The 14,574-nt window shown below is 33.1% G+C and overlaps 1 protein-coding gene across 1 annotated transcript in view; it reads right to left on the bottom strand.

Annotated features, from left to right (window-relative positions):
- Window positions 1-784: 784 nt before the first annotated feature.
- Window positions 785-14,574, bottom strand: part of TRPA1 (transient receptor potential cation channel subfamily A member 1) — a gene marked incomplete at its 5' end in the record, with an annotated part of 31,755 nt that continues 17,965 nt past the window's right edge. The window contains 14 exons of the mRNA XM_014307845.2: window positions 785-1,867; window positions 3,659-3,756; window positions 4,231-4,341; window positions 4,962-5,030; window positions 5,957-6,139; window positions 6,265-6,394; window positions 8,546-8,715; window positions 8,950-9,039; window positions 9,644-9,791; window positions 10,209-10,279; window positions 11,078-11,176; window positions 12,104-12,163; window positions 13,103-13,196; window positions 14,050-14,216. Coding sequence (XP_014163320.1) covers window positions 1,636-1,867; window positions 3,659-3,756; window positions 4,231-4,341; window positions 4,962-5,030; window positions 5,957-6,139; window positions 6,265-6,394; window positions 8,546-8,715; window positions 8,950-9,039; window positions 9,644-9,791; window positions 10,209-10,279; window positions 11,078-11,176; window positions 12,104-12,163; window positions 13,103-13,196; window positions 14,050-14,216 — 1,722 coding nt within the window. The remainder of the gene's footprint in view (window positions 1,868-3,658; window positions 3,757-4,230; window positions 4,342-4,961; window positions 5,031-5,956; window positions 6,140-6,264; window positions 6,395-8,545; window positions 8,716-8,949; window positions 9,040-9,643; window positions 9,792-10,208; window positions 10,280-11,077; window positions 11,177-12,103; window positions 12,164-13,102; window positions 13,197-14,049; window positions 14,217-14,574) is intronic.

Below are 14,574 nucleotides of genomic sequence, written 5' to 3'. Positions count from 1 at the left end.
AGGTCTCAGAGTTCTGTTTAAAGAGGCTTGAAAGGCTTAGACTTTAAAACTGTGAGTGCTGACTGCTTTGTTCCTGCTGTAACCACACTACTGTTCTTCACTCACAACACTGCATTCAGGTCCCATTTACTTACCCAAAAAATGCTATCACTCACTGCCATCTAGTGTTAATGGCACAGACTGCCAGGAATTTAAAATTGCTATTATTACATTTTTCAAGTTTGGCCTTATCCTGAGAACCAGGCCATTCTTTTTACTGACAGAGGGAGCTGCAGATGCACAGCAGTGCAGAAAACCTGAACAATTTTTTCACAGGAATAGATGTGACTTTAGGAGCCACAACAATTTCAGGGACTATAGTTACATTTTTACTTTTTCTGCTCTGACTCTGCTTACATGTTCTCTTCCTGTTTCACTGTGTCACACCAGGCTTGCCCTGGAGCAGAGCTGCTCCTCCAGCAGCCTCCTCCTTTCTCTGTTTTACCTGGCAAGGATTTGAAGTCTCAAAGCTGGGATAGAGCAGTTGGGCGAGAAAGAATTTTGCCTACTGAACATCTGTGGCAATTTTAAGGCACAAGTCACATTGATTTACAGTGCATCTTCCAGTGTTTTCTGAAGACTGGACAAGTTCTGTACAGTGTGAATTACCTCCTAATAACTACCTTTTAAATAAACAGGATTTTTTACGAGAAGAATTAATGTATACTAAGTTCTTAAAGAAAATGTCTGAATTCAAAAGCAGACCACAAAGCCTTACCACCATGCATAGTCATAATTAGTTTATTAGCACTGGTTTTGAAACAAATATATTCAGGTACTCAAGCACATTTTAATAAATGTTTACTAAATTTAATATATTACCATATATTACATAATGCACTGAATATTCAGTAAATGAATAATAAAACCAAAGTGCAGATTAAAGTAGCAAGATCAGTTAGGTTATCAGGAAGGCCAAAATCACATTAGCAGTATAAGGACAGCAAGTTGTAAATGACTAATATTAAACATGTCATTCTATCATTGCTACAGGCATGCTAGTACAAATGATCCCACTGTGAACTGCTTCCACTTATACAGAAAAGAAAGTAGTTCTTCCCTTACATTACAACTTCATGATCCTTGATTTCCTACCTTTCAGGCCTGATCCTGCAGTCCCTACTCAGCAAAACTTCCAATGCACTCTGTCAGATTAGTTTTGTACTTTTTCCTTAAGCTACACAAAGCCCATTGGCTCTCTCCAAACACCTGAATAATAAATGAGCAGAATCTAATTTCTAAAAATTTAGAAATTCTAAAAATATTTGTAACAGAAAATAATTTAATTACATACAGACCTAAGTGTACTAGGGCCAAACCCAGGAACAGATCTAGACAGAAGCCAGGACAGCAAGGCTGGCCTCTGTTGAGTTAGGCACTTTCCTGATTAGCCAGTCACTTTTAGGATCACAGTTTTGGATGTAGACATCTCCAGTCTCTTTAAATACTGTTTTGAGTACTTGCATCCTGGTTTTGGATCTGGCCTTTTTTATACTTGAGTACATGATGTATCACATTAACATTATGTAAAGACAATAAGAGAAGTGACCCTAAAGTAGAACAAAATGATAATACAACATGATATCATAGCCAAGTCTAGAAGAAGCTATTGTTCTTTTCTGTGCTTGGGTTAGGTATATTTGTTTTAACAGCTTTTAACACTGTATCCCATTTACTATTCTTGTGCTCTAACTGCCTTTTCCTAAACTTGTGCTGAAATAAATCATTGCTGTCTTCATCCTCAGCCTCTGACACTATCTCCATTTTTTGGATAATCAGTTTAATGAGGTCATGTTGCTTTTCCAACAATGTTGATATATCTTTGAGCCTAAAAAGCAAACAAACAAACAAATATGCATCAGGGTTTGTAATTTGATTTCAAAGGACATTTATGTCATTAAAAATACAGATGCAAATATTGACAGTACTTCACCCTTCTGACAGTACGTAACTAAACCCTTCTGCTAACAAAGACTATTATGTAGAATACATTTAATTCTTAAAGCTGAAGTACTTCTCCATGTTACAGGAAATAGGATTAAAGAACAAATCTGTGGTTCTTGTGAAAAGTAACTTAATATTTAGTAAAGATAGAAGCAACTTCACTCTTAAAATAAAGTTGTTGACTAGTCTATCAAAAGTTTTTCCTATTAACCTATTTCCTTGTCTGGCAAGAAAAAGGCCAGAGTTACAATGGCAATAAAGAGAGGAAAAATATTTAGTGAAATTCACAACTATTTTTACAGCATATGAGAAATACTGATGAGGCAATTACTGATCTTTTTCAAAGTGCTATCCAAAGTGCAATTAAGTAGTTAAACTAATTTAGCATCACACATACAGAACACAGTACCTGTTATCTTTAAGGAAACAGGGAGATAAATGGAAATTGTGATTAGAAACTGTCTTTATAAAACTACCAAAGAGGTGTTTGAAAATGTACTTTTCTGAATGTCTAGACTCACAAAATTACAACATGAAATGTGGTGTGACTGAAAAGGTTCTTTATGAAGAACAGTTGATGGGCTTTAGATGTAGTTAGGTTTTTTGTTGTTTTGCTTTTTTTTTTTAAACAAGAAATGGTAATACCTCTTAAAATATGTGAAAATCACAAGTATTAAAATGCAAAGCAAAAGAAAATCCTGCCCCAAACCAAAATGCTAAAATATGTACACCCAGCACTGGTACTAGCTCCAGTAGTAACTGAACTCTGTTTTGGACTCTGGTAAAAACACACAGGCAATGCAGTAAGAGTTTTCAGTCAATATTTTCAGAGTAGTAAAAATGACTTTCCATAATGATATGGTCACAAGTTATTCTATTGCAAATAAATTTATAAAATTACAGTTTTCTTCCTTCTCTGTAGGAAAAAAATCCCAATCAAGAAAGAGTCTGTTTTATGTTTTTTTATACCATAATGATGTAGTATGTATTTGAAGAAAGACTTGCTAAAGTCCATGATTTGCCTATAACTGTAGGGTGTAGTCTCACCATGCTTCAACTCTTGATGAGTCTTTCATGCAAAAAGTAGTCAATCTGATTCTGTGCAGGCTGACAAAAATTTGGTAAATTAAAAAAAAAAAAGGGAAAGAAAAAAAATTGAGAGAAAACAAGTGCAGGGGAAAGTGAGACTGAGTGAGAATATTTTTTTCTAGTTGTATATTTATTGTAAGCTTTTTTGAAACTATTCTTATGGATATGTTGGTATGACAAGTAAATCAAGAAAGTACAAAGAATTCCTTCCAAGGCTTTGGGAAACATGCTTTGTTCAAGAGAGAATCAATACCAATCAGTTTTTGGGGAAACAATCTGAATCTGATTTACCCAGTGGAACGTCAGTAACAGATTGCATATACTTGCAAACCAACTGGAATTACATCACTTGGGAGTTCTGAATAACCCTTGAAGACCTCCATTTGCAGCTCTCTAAAATGAAAATCCATCTTCCCCATTACTTCAGACTACTTTAATGAGCAACAAGCTGTGGTGGTTTGGGCTGGGGACATGGAATTTTACTTTTTAGATACAGTATGGAGCTTTAAAGTACCTTTAAAAATAGGAGTATACTTGTAATATTGGTTCTACTTATTTTTACAACTGTAAAATATCACAAAAATACCTGTATTTCTGCTTCAGAACTTCCAATTCTAGTGTAGTATCAGGGCTCTGTGCATATGTGGTAGAGTCCTCACACCCAAAGCAATACTGGAACACGCTCTAAACAAAACATGGAACCAAACTGAAATAGATCCTATAGTCTGACAACAGAATAAATATGTGAACAGATTAAATATGTGAACATTGTTCACATAGTGTTAACATTGAAAAGATTTTCTGTTATGCTGTTATTTGCTTATATATTAAAACATTTGTTTTTTAAGAAAATTCAGTCTATCAACAACAGCTCAATTAAAGAACAAAACCCAAAAGGGAGTCATTCTACTTTTTATCTGAACATCTTTTGTAGCTTGTCTTACTTAATAAAATTACAGTGCACTGAATACTCAAACACTAATTTTATCTGAATACAGCTACACTCAAACTGATTTATCATTTTCACTGACCTTAGTCAAGGTCTAATCACAATTCCCTTGATGTCAGTTAATAACACAATGTCCTTAGCAATGTGTGTACAAATTCAATCACCTCCCTTTTTGGTAAGAATTCTTCTATCTAATATTCATATCTTACCATAAATCCACAGTATCTCGGCCTGTTGGGATATACAGTGATTGATTCCTGGTCCACCCGACTTAAGAACCAAAATGGCAGCTTCTTCTCTAAGTTGGTATGAAGATTAACCTAAATGTGGTTTTGCATTTAGAATGAGATATGTTGTCTTAAGATAAATACACATTATACATTAAAATAACCGTCATGCCATTTTATTCCATTCACTAGTAGTACCCCACACTGCAAACAGTGGTATAATATCTGCATAGTCCAGCCCAAACACTAAAACTACTTTGTCATAACCAGTATTGAGTATCTTAGCAGAATTAATTTCTCCACATAGATGTGCACTCTTTTTACTAATGAGAATTTAGTCCAGCACAATGAATTTCATATACTTTTGATTTTTGTGTACCTTCTTTCACTGCATAGGTTCTCTACTAAAAGAAAACTGCAATTTCAGGCTTTGCAGTGACTGATTCTGAGATTCTGGTTTTGGAAAAACTCAGAATTGCTTGAAATGATGGTTGAAAAATTCCTTAAAATGTGTTTGCTTGTACACTTCCTTGTCAATGACTCATATGAAAATGAGATTCAGGATAAGATGCCTTGTTTAAATTTGCCAAATCTGCTTTACAGATATCCTAAGATAGTTGGGCCTGTGATGACTTATCAACTAATTATCTAAAAGGTGTTCTAGCAATGATATGTACTTCCAACATTTGATGCTCTCATGGTCTGTTACTCACCTGCATTGCAATCCTTTTGAGCGCAGCATATTTTTGTACTTCAGCAATATCACCAACAGCCAAACCAATCTAAAGAAAGAGTTCATTATCTACTTTTTCATAGTCTGTGATTTCAATTGTATTTCTCATTTACACTTAATAAAAAATCTTCTAGAGAGTTAAACTATTTTTTCACTTGAATTTGGAAACATTTTTTATATATTTGGAAAATATGCATCAATAAATGTAGAGAGTGTTTTTACTGACAACACTATGTTGGTAAGGCACTGAAGTGCTACTTTTGCCAAGAATAACATCCCTTCTTTTACATTCTTCATTACTGCTGTAATGTTAATAAACTGGTTGATCTCTTGATTAAGTAGGATCATGGCTGTATTAATCAAGTTTAAAAAACATGAGATGTTTGACTTTTATTGCTCAGCTCAAGTGAAAATGTGATTTCCTAAATAAAAATTATATTCAGTAGAACATGGCTGAAGATATATGACATATTTTCCCCCCTTTCCACCATTATTGTGTTTTCTGATTCCTAACTTTCAGGTCAGGTTTGTTAATTCTGTCACTACTTCTGATTGCTGTTTTGTGTGCAGTGAAGGTTTAAGCTTGGGATTTTTGGGCTTTATTTTTTAAATTTAAATTATTGTTAGTGTTAGGTTATGACACAGCAAGGGACTGAACAAAAATCATTGTTCCTCAATTTTCCTTATGAAGACCTCAGAAGAATACATTGCAGCTCCAATTCAAATTCCATCAAAGTTACTACCTAAAGATATACAAAATACTCCTGCAGGAGTGAGGTGTGGGAAAATACTCAGATGGGAAAACACTGGATGGAAAACAAGTGCAGAGAATGGGGACATTTTAATATGTTACTGAGAATATCTGTTAAATAATGAGTGGCTGTCACTTACTGAAGTAATTCTATACACTAGAACTGTTTAATTGTTTAAAAGTGTTTAACCACTTTTGTATATTAATAAATAACTTATACTTACTAGTAAGTTCATAAGAAGGATTGGAATAAGCAAGGTAAATATAATGAGAACTGTGTAACTCAGGAATGGATATGGCAATTCACTGCTTAGTAAAGGGTCCAGGAATGCATCATGGTAATTAATGTCTCCCAGCATCATTGCAAATGTCTTCATTACAGAAAGCAGAGGTGTGCTGTATGTTTGCTGCAAAAAGAAACATCAAAATAAAGAAAAAACCCAACTGATTGAATTTGTAAATAAATTCTTGAGATGCTTTAGTCATAGATAACATTTATAATGATAAAACTTAACTAGACTATTGAACTAACCTGTGAACCCAAAAGGACAAAGAAACTCAGCCCAAAGGCCAGTATCAGGAAAAAGAAAACCACAGCAATCCGAATCAAAGTCCTCAAAATTTCCCAGAACATCACAACGTAGATGCCATAGTTCTCAAATCTGGCAATAAGTGAACAAAAACAATGTAGAATCAGTCATAGAATCACTTAGTTTGGAAAAGACTTCTAAGATAATCCACTCCAACCACTAATCTAGCACTGCCAAGTCTACCCCTAAACCATTAAACACTGACGTTTGAGTCCCTTTCAGTTATTTCTGTAAGGCAGTAAGTAATGCTGATTTTCTTCTGTGGAAGGAGACACTGTCTCTCTAAGAGATTCTGTGATGGTAACAAACCTGTTCTACTTTCACATCCAAAAGTATGCAAGTGATCCTACACACAGCAACTCTAAACTGCATAATCTTATATTTCAATGCACAAGAACAATTTTCAAGATAGTATTTTTCATTTACTCCCTCCACAGGCATAAGCACTATTGTACCACTGCTGCATTCAGAATAAAAAAACATTAGCAAACTATTCAACTTTTTTCTGCTTCTCAAAGCAAAGTAGCAGCCAGAACAAAGGAACAACTGGCACCACAATCCACATAGCAGCCACACACCTGATTTAAAAGACTTCACTTTTTTACAAGATGTGAAACAAATGACATTATGTAGTTTTAGTATAAAGATACTAAATACAAAGAATGGAAAACAAACAAACAAAAAGAAACACACTGCTCAGGAAGAGAAGGAGAATAGCATAATTTTAAGACGCCTGTGTTTCCAACAACACTCTGTTGTTGGCAAGCCTCTCCTATTCTTGGTTGATACAAAAACTAAGTATCAAAACAGGAATTACCATAAAGCAGATTCAATTACTTTTTCTTCCAAACCTGAACTTGTGAATTTATATCCTCTCCCAAATCCAGGGACCATGAGATTTTTTAAGCTCACAGTAGCAACTGTGAAAATCCCTGTGGGTATCTTTCACTCTGAAACATTATGTGCAAGACTGAAAAGGTCAAGCTGGAAATAAAGCAAACCCAATCTTCTCTTACTTATTAGGCATTTATTAGGCAAAATTCAGCTGAAGTCAATGGAAACACATATTGTTTTGGGAAAAGAGCCTGAATGAGTTAGAAAACTCATGTGTAGAGTTCCTCTGCAACACATTTGAAATAACAGTCAAGCCAGGAAAGCATTTCACCCAACAGAAGAAGAAAGGTTGTGCAATCATCTGTTTACTTCTTCCTGTTTAGGCTCAGCTCCCATTTTGCCTGGAGTAGACAGGACACACCCATTCATTGGTCATCTGAGATCAGACACAGGGCTGGGGGTGGCAGGGGGTTGGGAACAAGGTTTGCAGCAGAGGCTTCACCATGAAGGTCCTCTCTTTGACATTAACTCTGCTTACAAACCGTGTCCTTAAACATCCCTACTACAGTAAAACAACCCTGAAATTAAGCAGCAAATGTTGTGTTTGCATGAAGTTTGCAAGACTTCATGGAGGTGATTAGTGCATACATACAATAATTGTATTGAATTGAATTGTATTGAATTGAATTGGAAGAGCATTTATGCAGTGTTACCACATGCAGTCCTGCTCAGATACAAATGCATTTAATTTATTAGTCTTAAGCACTACACCTACACTATTTTTTTCCTCCACCCAGCTCTCCTGCAGTTCATAACTCTTGGACACTATTCTACCAGTGACAAGATTTAAGATAATTAAGGGCAATAAACAGACATGATGTCAACTGAAGAAATTTACAATTCCATCAATTGTAATTCTTTCACAGGACACTATGGCATAAAGTGAGACATGTCATTTAATATGGGAAATGATAGAGGAAATTATGTTCTTCCAGGTATTACTCATAAAAACTGACTTCCTTATGCCATTCATATTTCATACCCTTCTGGGTTCTTTTAAAGTCAAAGTCTATACAGTGTAGTGAACTATAATTTAAAAAAGATAAAATTAAGCATGGCTGTGCTTAATTAACATTATAATAAATATTGTTATTTCTATAGTTGCTATAACATATATTGTGATGCTCTACATGAAAAACACTGAAAATTACTCTATAGTTCATCCAAGATAAAAAAATTTTATGGTCTTAATCTGGAAACTTGTATAGTTTCAAAAAAATAAAAATACAAAATGGGACTTTCAAACTTGATCTGTCAAAACAATTTAGGATATGTAAAATATCTGAAAATATTAAAATATTTCATTGTAAAACTGTAAAAGATTTTTACCGTTGAAGATAAAGCAAGAAGTTCATCCAAGACAAGTACACAGCAATTGCTCCACATTCCCACTGCAAATGAGCTGGTGTATTAATAAATAAAGAAGACACAAAAATTATGCTTGTAGTATAAATGGTCCAGTCCAGTAGATTGGAGTAATCCAACAAATATTTCAATTTCTAGGATTTAAGAGAGAAAGGTTAATATTTACAAGTCATCCATCATTAAAACACTGAGTTCAATACACTGTGTAAATTCACTATCTAAAATCAGTTTAATCATTATATATAAAATTAAAAAGTATAAATTGACATTTGACTTCTAATCAGGAAAAAAACCAGATTAATTCCAATATCATACAAACTGCCATGCAAGTACACTGTCTGATTAATGTTATTTCTTCCTGTACTAACCTGCTGAATCAGCTGAAATATTTCTTTGCAGATGCCCAGTAAACTCATAATTAAAACTAAACACATACACACCCTTGTGAAGTATGAGTCCTGAAACAAAAATCAGAGCACAAAAGAAATTAGAAATTATTAAAGGAATGTTCATTTGATCTCTACCTATTATATATACATTATATTGCCTGTTACCTTGTATCATATACTTATTACTATCTATATTCTGTTTAATTAATATTTATTGTGAAATTCATGTTCTGGGTTGGGCTGTATATGTGATTCTCATTATTTTTTCATAGATCAGGATATCTTCATGAACCTTTGATATCCCTTGAGTTTATTTTATTTCATATTTCTACTAGCATATCTTTTCTGAGTTCCTGTTTCAGTTTTATTCTTTTGCTCTCATATCAATATTTTTTCTTCAATATTAAACAAATATTATTCACTTCAGGGAAAAAACCTGAAGTAACCATGTACTAAATATAAATTTCTCAGAAAAAAATAAGAAATGAGAACTGCAAATTATCTAACTGAAATTTATTTATCTATGCAGAGGTTGCTGCTGAATGTTTAGAAATATATACTTCAATTTTATTCCATAGAGTTGCTAGATCATAAATTAATCTAGACATTATTTAAGTAATCATACCTTTTTGCTGCAAAAATCTTAAATAGATTGTAACTACTAATAAAGTACCTCATATTCTAATGGTCTTGCTTCATAGAGCTCTGTTCCATTCAAAGGTCTTCCTGGTTGTATGTGAGTGACCAGAAGAGTCAGTGGGATGAGACCAAGAGAATATATGCCTAAATTCATTAAATGTGCTCGAAACCCATAGGCCATCCTTGAAAATGAAAATGTTAAAGTTACAACACTTTTCAAATTTAGAAGAGGATGCATTCAAATTTAAAAGTCAATAATGTCTTCAAGACGAGGGAATAAACATTTCTTAAAATGTCCCTTTGTGATGAATGCGTTCATCACTAATGTGGACAAAAGTGTATTTGCCACTCTGAAATAATGTTCCTTTCACTTTTACTTGGCAACCTTATTATATATTTTATAACAAAGAGGAAACAAAGGTAGTAGCTGCCTTTGTTGTAAATGTCAAAAAATCTTTACTAAATACTAAGTTGGACCTTATGGAAAAGACATTTGCTCAGCTCTATAAAAATGCACATTTTAATAAACGACTTTCAGACAAAACAGTCTTTATCTTGACATGCAGTATTATATTTTATATCCACTAAAATAGACCAACCATTTCATAAGCAAATATTCTTTACACACAGGATGACTGAGTAGCTCCATGCGATTGTGGCGCACCATGGCCTACGAAACACAAACACAGAAGGGTCAAACTTAACTCATCTAGGCAAGCAAAGTGCTTACAAAACTGGCTAGGTCACTTTTTTACCTGATTATTAGCCTAATGAAAAGTAAAATATGTGTAAGATATTGCAAATTTCTTTTGATTAAGAGCTCTGGCCTAAACCCATCACTATCTTGCCCTCTCTGCCTGCTAAGGCATTCAGCTTCTCTTCTGGGGCTCTATTAGTTAGTCTATTTCAAGATTCAAAAATTATACAGACTATTTTCAACTATACCTGTGAGACCAAGTTTTACATTTAATGAGAAAATTATTTATTTATTTATTTATTTATTATTAGACAGTATAACAGCTAATTGCCCACAGGAATCCCAAAAAGCAAACATATTAAGCCAGAAAGTTTGTTATGTAGACATTTTCTGACAAAGAATGAGAGAACAGATTGACAATGCAAAAACCTAGCAAATTTGTTTCATATTATAAATATTTTGCAATTACCATATGAAACAAATCAGCTTGTCAGATTTTTTAGTGCCTTACATTCCAGTGCATGGTCACAAGAATGACTGGAGTGTGGTTTTCTTTGATGTACTACCTGCACGTACAGCACAATATCTTGCACATTCACAGTTTTATCTAAACCTAAAAGAAATTTTATTTATTACTTAGAACGTAATTTCAATATACTTTCAATATACAGAGTTATGGGCTTTGGAGAAGAAATACTATGATGAAAACTTCAAGCCTCCTCATTTTTTCTAAACCAAGACAGCAGGCAGTGATGTCAAAGTAAAACTTACATTTAAAGTGGTAAGTGGTTCATAGAAAATGTCTTCACCATCCTTCACTTTCTTGTTAAGTGTCAAGGGACACTGAAGATATCTGAAGTTGTATTCAATCTATATAAAACACCAGAAGTTAAATATAATGCAAATTATTATCTCAGTCTTAGATCATGTTCTTAATACAAAAAAGTCTATCTTCTAGAGAGCATATTGTGTCAAGGTAGTCAGAATCAAGATGTATATTCATTGTTAGCTGAACATATGCTATCAAGATACACATCTGTGACTGCAAGGTGTTTAAATGAACAGTCATTTTGAATTTTAAAATAAAAAGTGTATATTTCTTGCTAAAATGTTACAATTAAGAAAAGGTTATTTTCATAATTGTGATTTTTTTAATGCCAACTTTAAAGAAAAGCTTGTCTTTAAAAGTTATATGGCTTTGATAATACAATATAAAGAAAATGCACAGTAGCAAAAAATTTGCATGTTTTCTCTTAATGATGTGGACACAATCCAATATTATCATTGATAAAGTGGTTTTCAATATGGTTTCAAAGGTAACATAACTGGAGAACATTCATGTCTCCCTAGCATTAAAAGCAATCTACTGCTTAAGATTTTGGACAAGTATTTACAAAACAAAGAAACATGTTGAACTCAAAATTGTTGAAGACAATTGCACTACTTATTATAATCATCCTTTCAATATTCATAAATAGATATTACATGTCTTCTCTCACTGCTATTTTGAAATATCCGTAACCTGTGATACCCAGCTTGATTGAAAAAATTAACACAGCAAAGATACAGTTTATGGATTGTAGAAGTTTAATGTCACTTATTAAAATATGTAAGCATGAAGATTACAGAAACTGAACTTCAAACTATTTACAGTCCAAAGGATAAAATAAGATCTGTCACCTGTGTTCTGTGTTAAGGTCTGAGATTCATCTACAACAGTACCTTATATATATGAGCTTGACATATACATTAAAATATATGTGTTTTGTACTTTCCCAGACTTTTTCATCTACTTACATAGAAGTCTCGACTTGTCTTTTCTTCTGAAGACTCAATTATGCAGTTGTCCAACACCAGCTTTGCAGAGGAACAGAAAAGTGAATGAAGGTGATAGAGGCAATGTTCAACAGAAAGAATATATTTAGACCTGAAGAAAATGACTGTCAAATACAATGAATCTGCTAACAGAAGTGATGGCTCAGTCAGACTATATGTAGGTTTTGAAGACACAAAATTCCAGAGTTTTCATATTGGAGTTAAAAATAAATGCAGTTTACAAGCCTACACGCTAGTTTACAAGTATGAAGTGTGAATAGCTTATGAATACCTACGTAGTAATAATATATCCTCTGAACAGAGAGAGACATAGTTCTCCCAAGATTTTAGAAGCTGTAGGAAACTTAGAGGAAAGAATTCAAACAATTATTATCTCTCTTTCTGCAACCATTGTTTATAGATATAGTTCTCCAGAGTATGCTATTCATAGTTGACCAATAGTGTGAGAGAAGATTCCTAAAAGCCAATCAGGTCTTAGGTCCACCATTTTTTTATAAGAACTACAGATTTCTAATAATAAAGTGCATTTTCATGCCTTCTGATGATAGAGACTCTGTAGCACCTTTGCCTGTTCCCAGTACCCCTTCAGTGATATATGTATGTACCACTTGCTATTTTAATTAAAAATCATATCTGCTGTGTCATTAGCAGTTAGCTAAGAGAGTGAAAATATCTCAGATGATTTTGAACCCAATTCACTTATGATTCTCATTACATTTATACATCATTTTTATGTTACTTTTATAACTCCATTGATCTCAGGAAGCTAGGAACTTTTCTAATACTGAAGTACTTAAACTGGACAGAGACTATTATTATTAAAATACTATTAAAAATTTTGTAAATTTATTTCTATTTTATAATAATATGTATTAGAGAGCACAGCAAAGAGAAAAATGAATGCAACACAAAAAAGGTTATTTTGTGAAGTAATTTCTTTAACATGTGTGGAAAACTTACTTTAAATGAATCAGGAAGATACTCAACCATTTCCAGCAAAGGACACTTATTGGCACTGGAAGAGTGAGAGAAAGTCACAACAGCTTCTTCCCATCTGCAAAAAATTATTTCAGATAATGGAAAATTAATTAATTAAATCTGCTTTAAATTAACTACTTTTGGATTATTTGAGTTTCATTTAACATATTGAAAAACATAACACATAATGTGCTAATTTTATCCACTACTAAATGGAAACTAAGCTGTTTGGGGAGTAGCTGAGTAATATTCTGGACCCTTCTGTAAGAATGATTCATGTTAAATTCTGTTATCAATTAAACAGAAATGTTTCAACTATGCTAAGACCTCCTAAAAATACGAAACTGGAACGAACTTTGGAATCATGGGTTACAAATTTACGCAAATAATAATAAATACAGTGAAATCCTGTCAGTATTCCTGTAACTCTTAGCAAAAGATGTTATCATTAGGCAATGGTGCATTGCTTTATTCCAAAAGTGGGGCTTCACTATGCCTTAACCTAAAATATTCTAAACTGCAGTTGAAATGCTACATTTTAAAATACTTGCAACATTAAAAAGCATGATTTTAAATTAAATTTCTTGAATTATTTCAGTTGTATTCACATTTTGATTAAAATTTTATAGGCATTGAAGCATTATGTGAAAAGTCAAAATTATTTCTGATGGCTTCTACATGTTTTTTACACACAGAATCCAAATACTCAGTGTAATATGAAAAACAACTTGCCATATGTCTGATGTCCATTACAATTATGTCATTTTTTATTTATGCTCATTAGAACAGAACATAACCTCTGGAATTTTAAAATAAGTACTCAGTTTTACTTATTACACAACAGATTTTCAGAACTTAATCTCATTTAAGAAAACCGAAACAAAACACATGGGCAAACAAATTCAGGAAGCATATTCTCTATACTTTACCTTTTGTGCAAAATGACAGCAGACACCACATCTTTTCTCCTATTGTGTATTGCTTCATGGAAAAAAGAAGCTACTGCTTTGTTGAACAGAATTTTTGCACCATAGTCAAGAAGTAACCTCACTGCTTTTGCATGTCCTTCTCGTGCAGCCAAGTGCAAAGCTGTGTTCTATGCAGACAAGAAGTAATTTTAAAAATTTTAAATTTTAAAAAATTAAGTAATTTTTAAAAAGTACATTTCAGTGCTTTCCCACATTGAAAAGCCACATGATTTTCTCAGCTGCAAGTCTTGAATGCTTTTACTGGCAACACAAAACATTAGAATATTGTCAGATTCTGACAGAGATTACAGACACATTCTTTATGTCTACAGCTACACTAGGGCAAAATCTGAAGAGGAAACTCACTATAGGTAAGAATAGCCAATTCATTAATATCTTTTAGTTTTGTAATTAATGAACTGCGAGTCATAAAGAGGTAAAAATGATGACATCTACAGACAGAACACCTGCGTTTGATAATCAAGA

This window comes from Geospiza fortis, unplaced genomic scaffold (genome assembly GCF_000277835.1).
Source record: "Geospiza fortis unplaced genomic scaffold, GeoFor_1.0 scaffold121, whole genome shotgun sequence".
NCBI lineage: Eukaryota > Metazoa > Chordata > Aves > Passeriformes > Thraupidae > Geospiza > Geospiza fortis.
The sequence above is the reverse complement of the archived record's forward strand: the minus strand, read 5'-3'. Positions and strand labels throughout refer to the sequence as shown.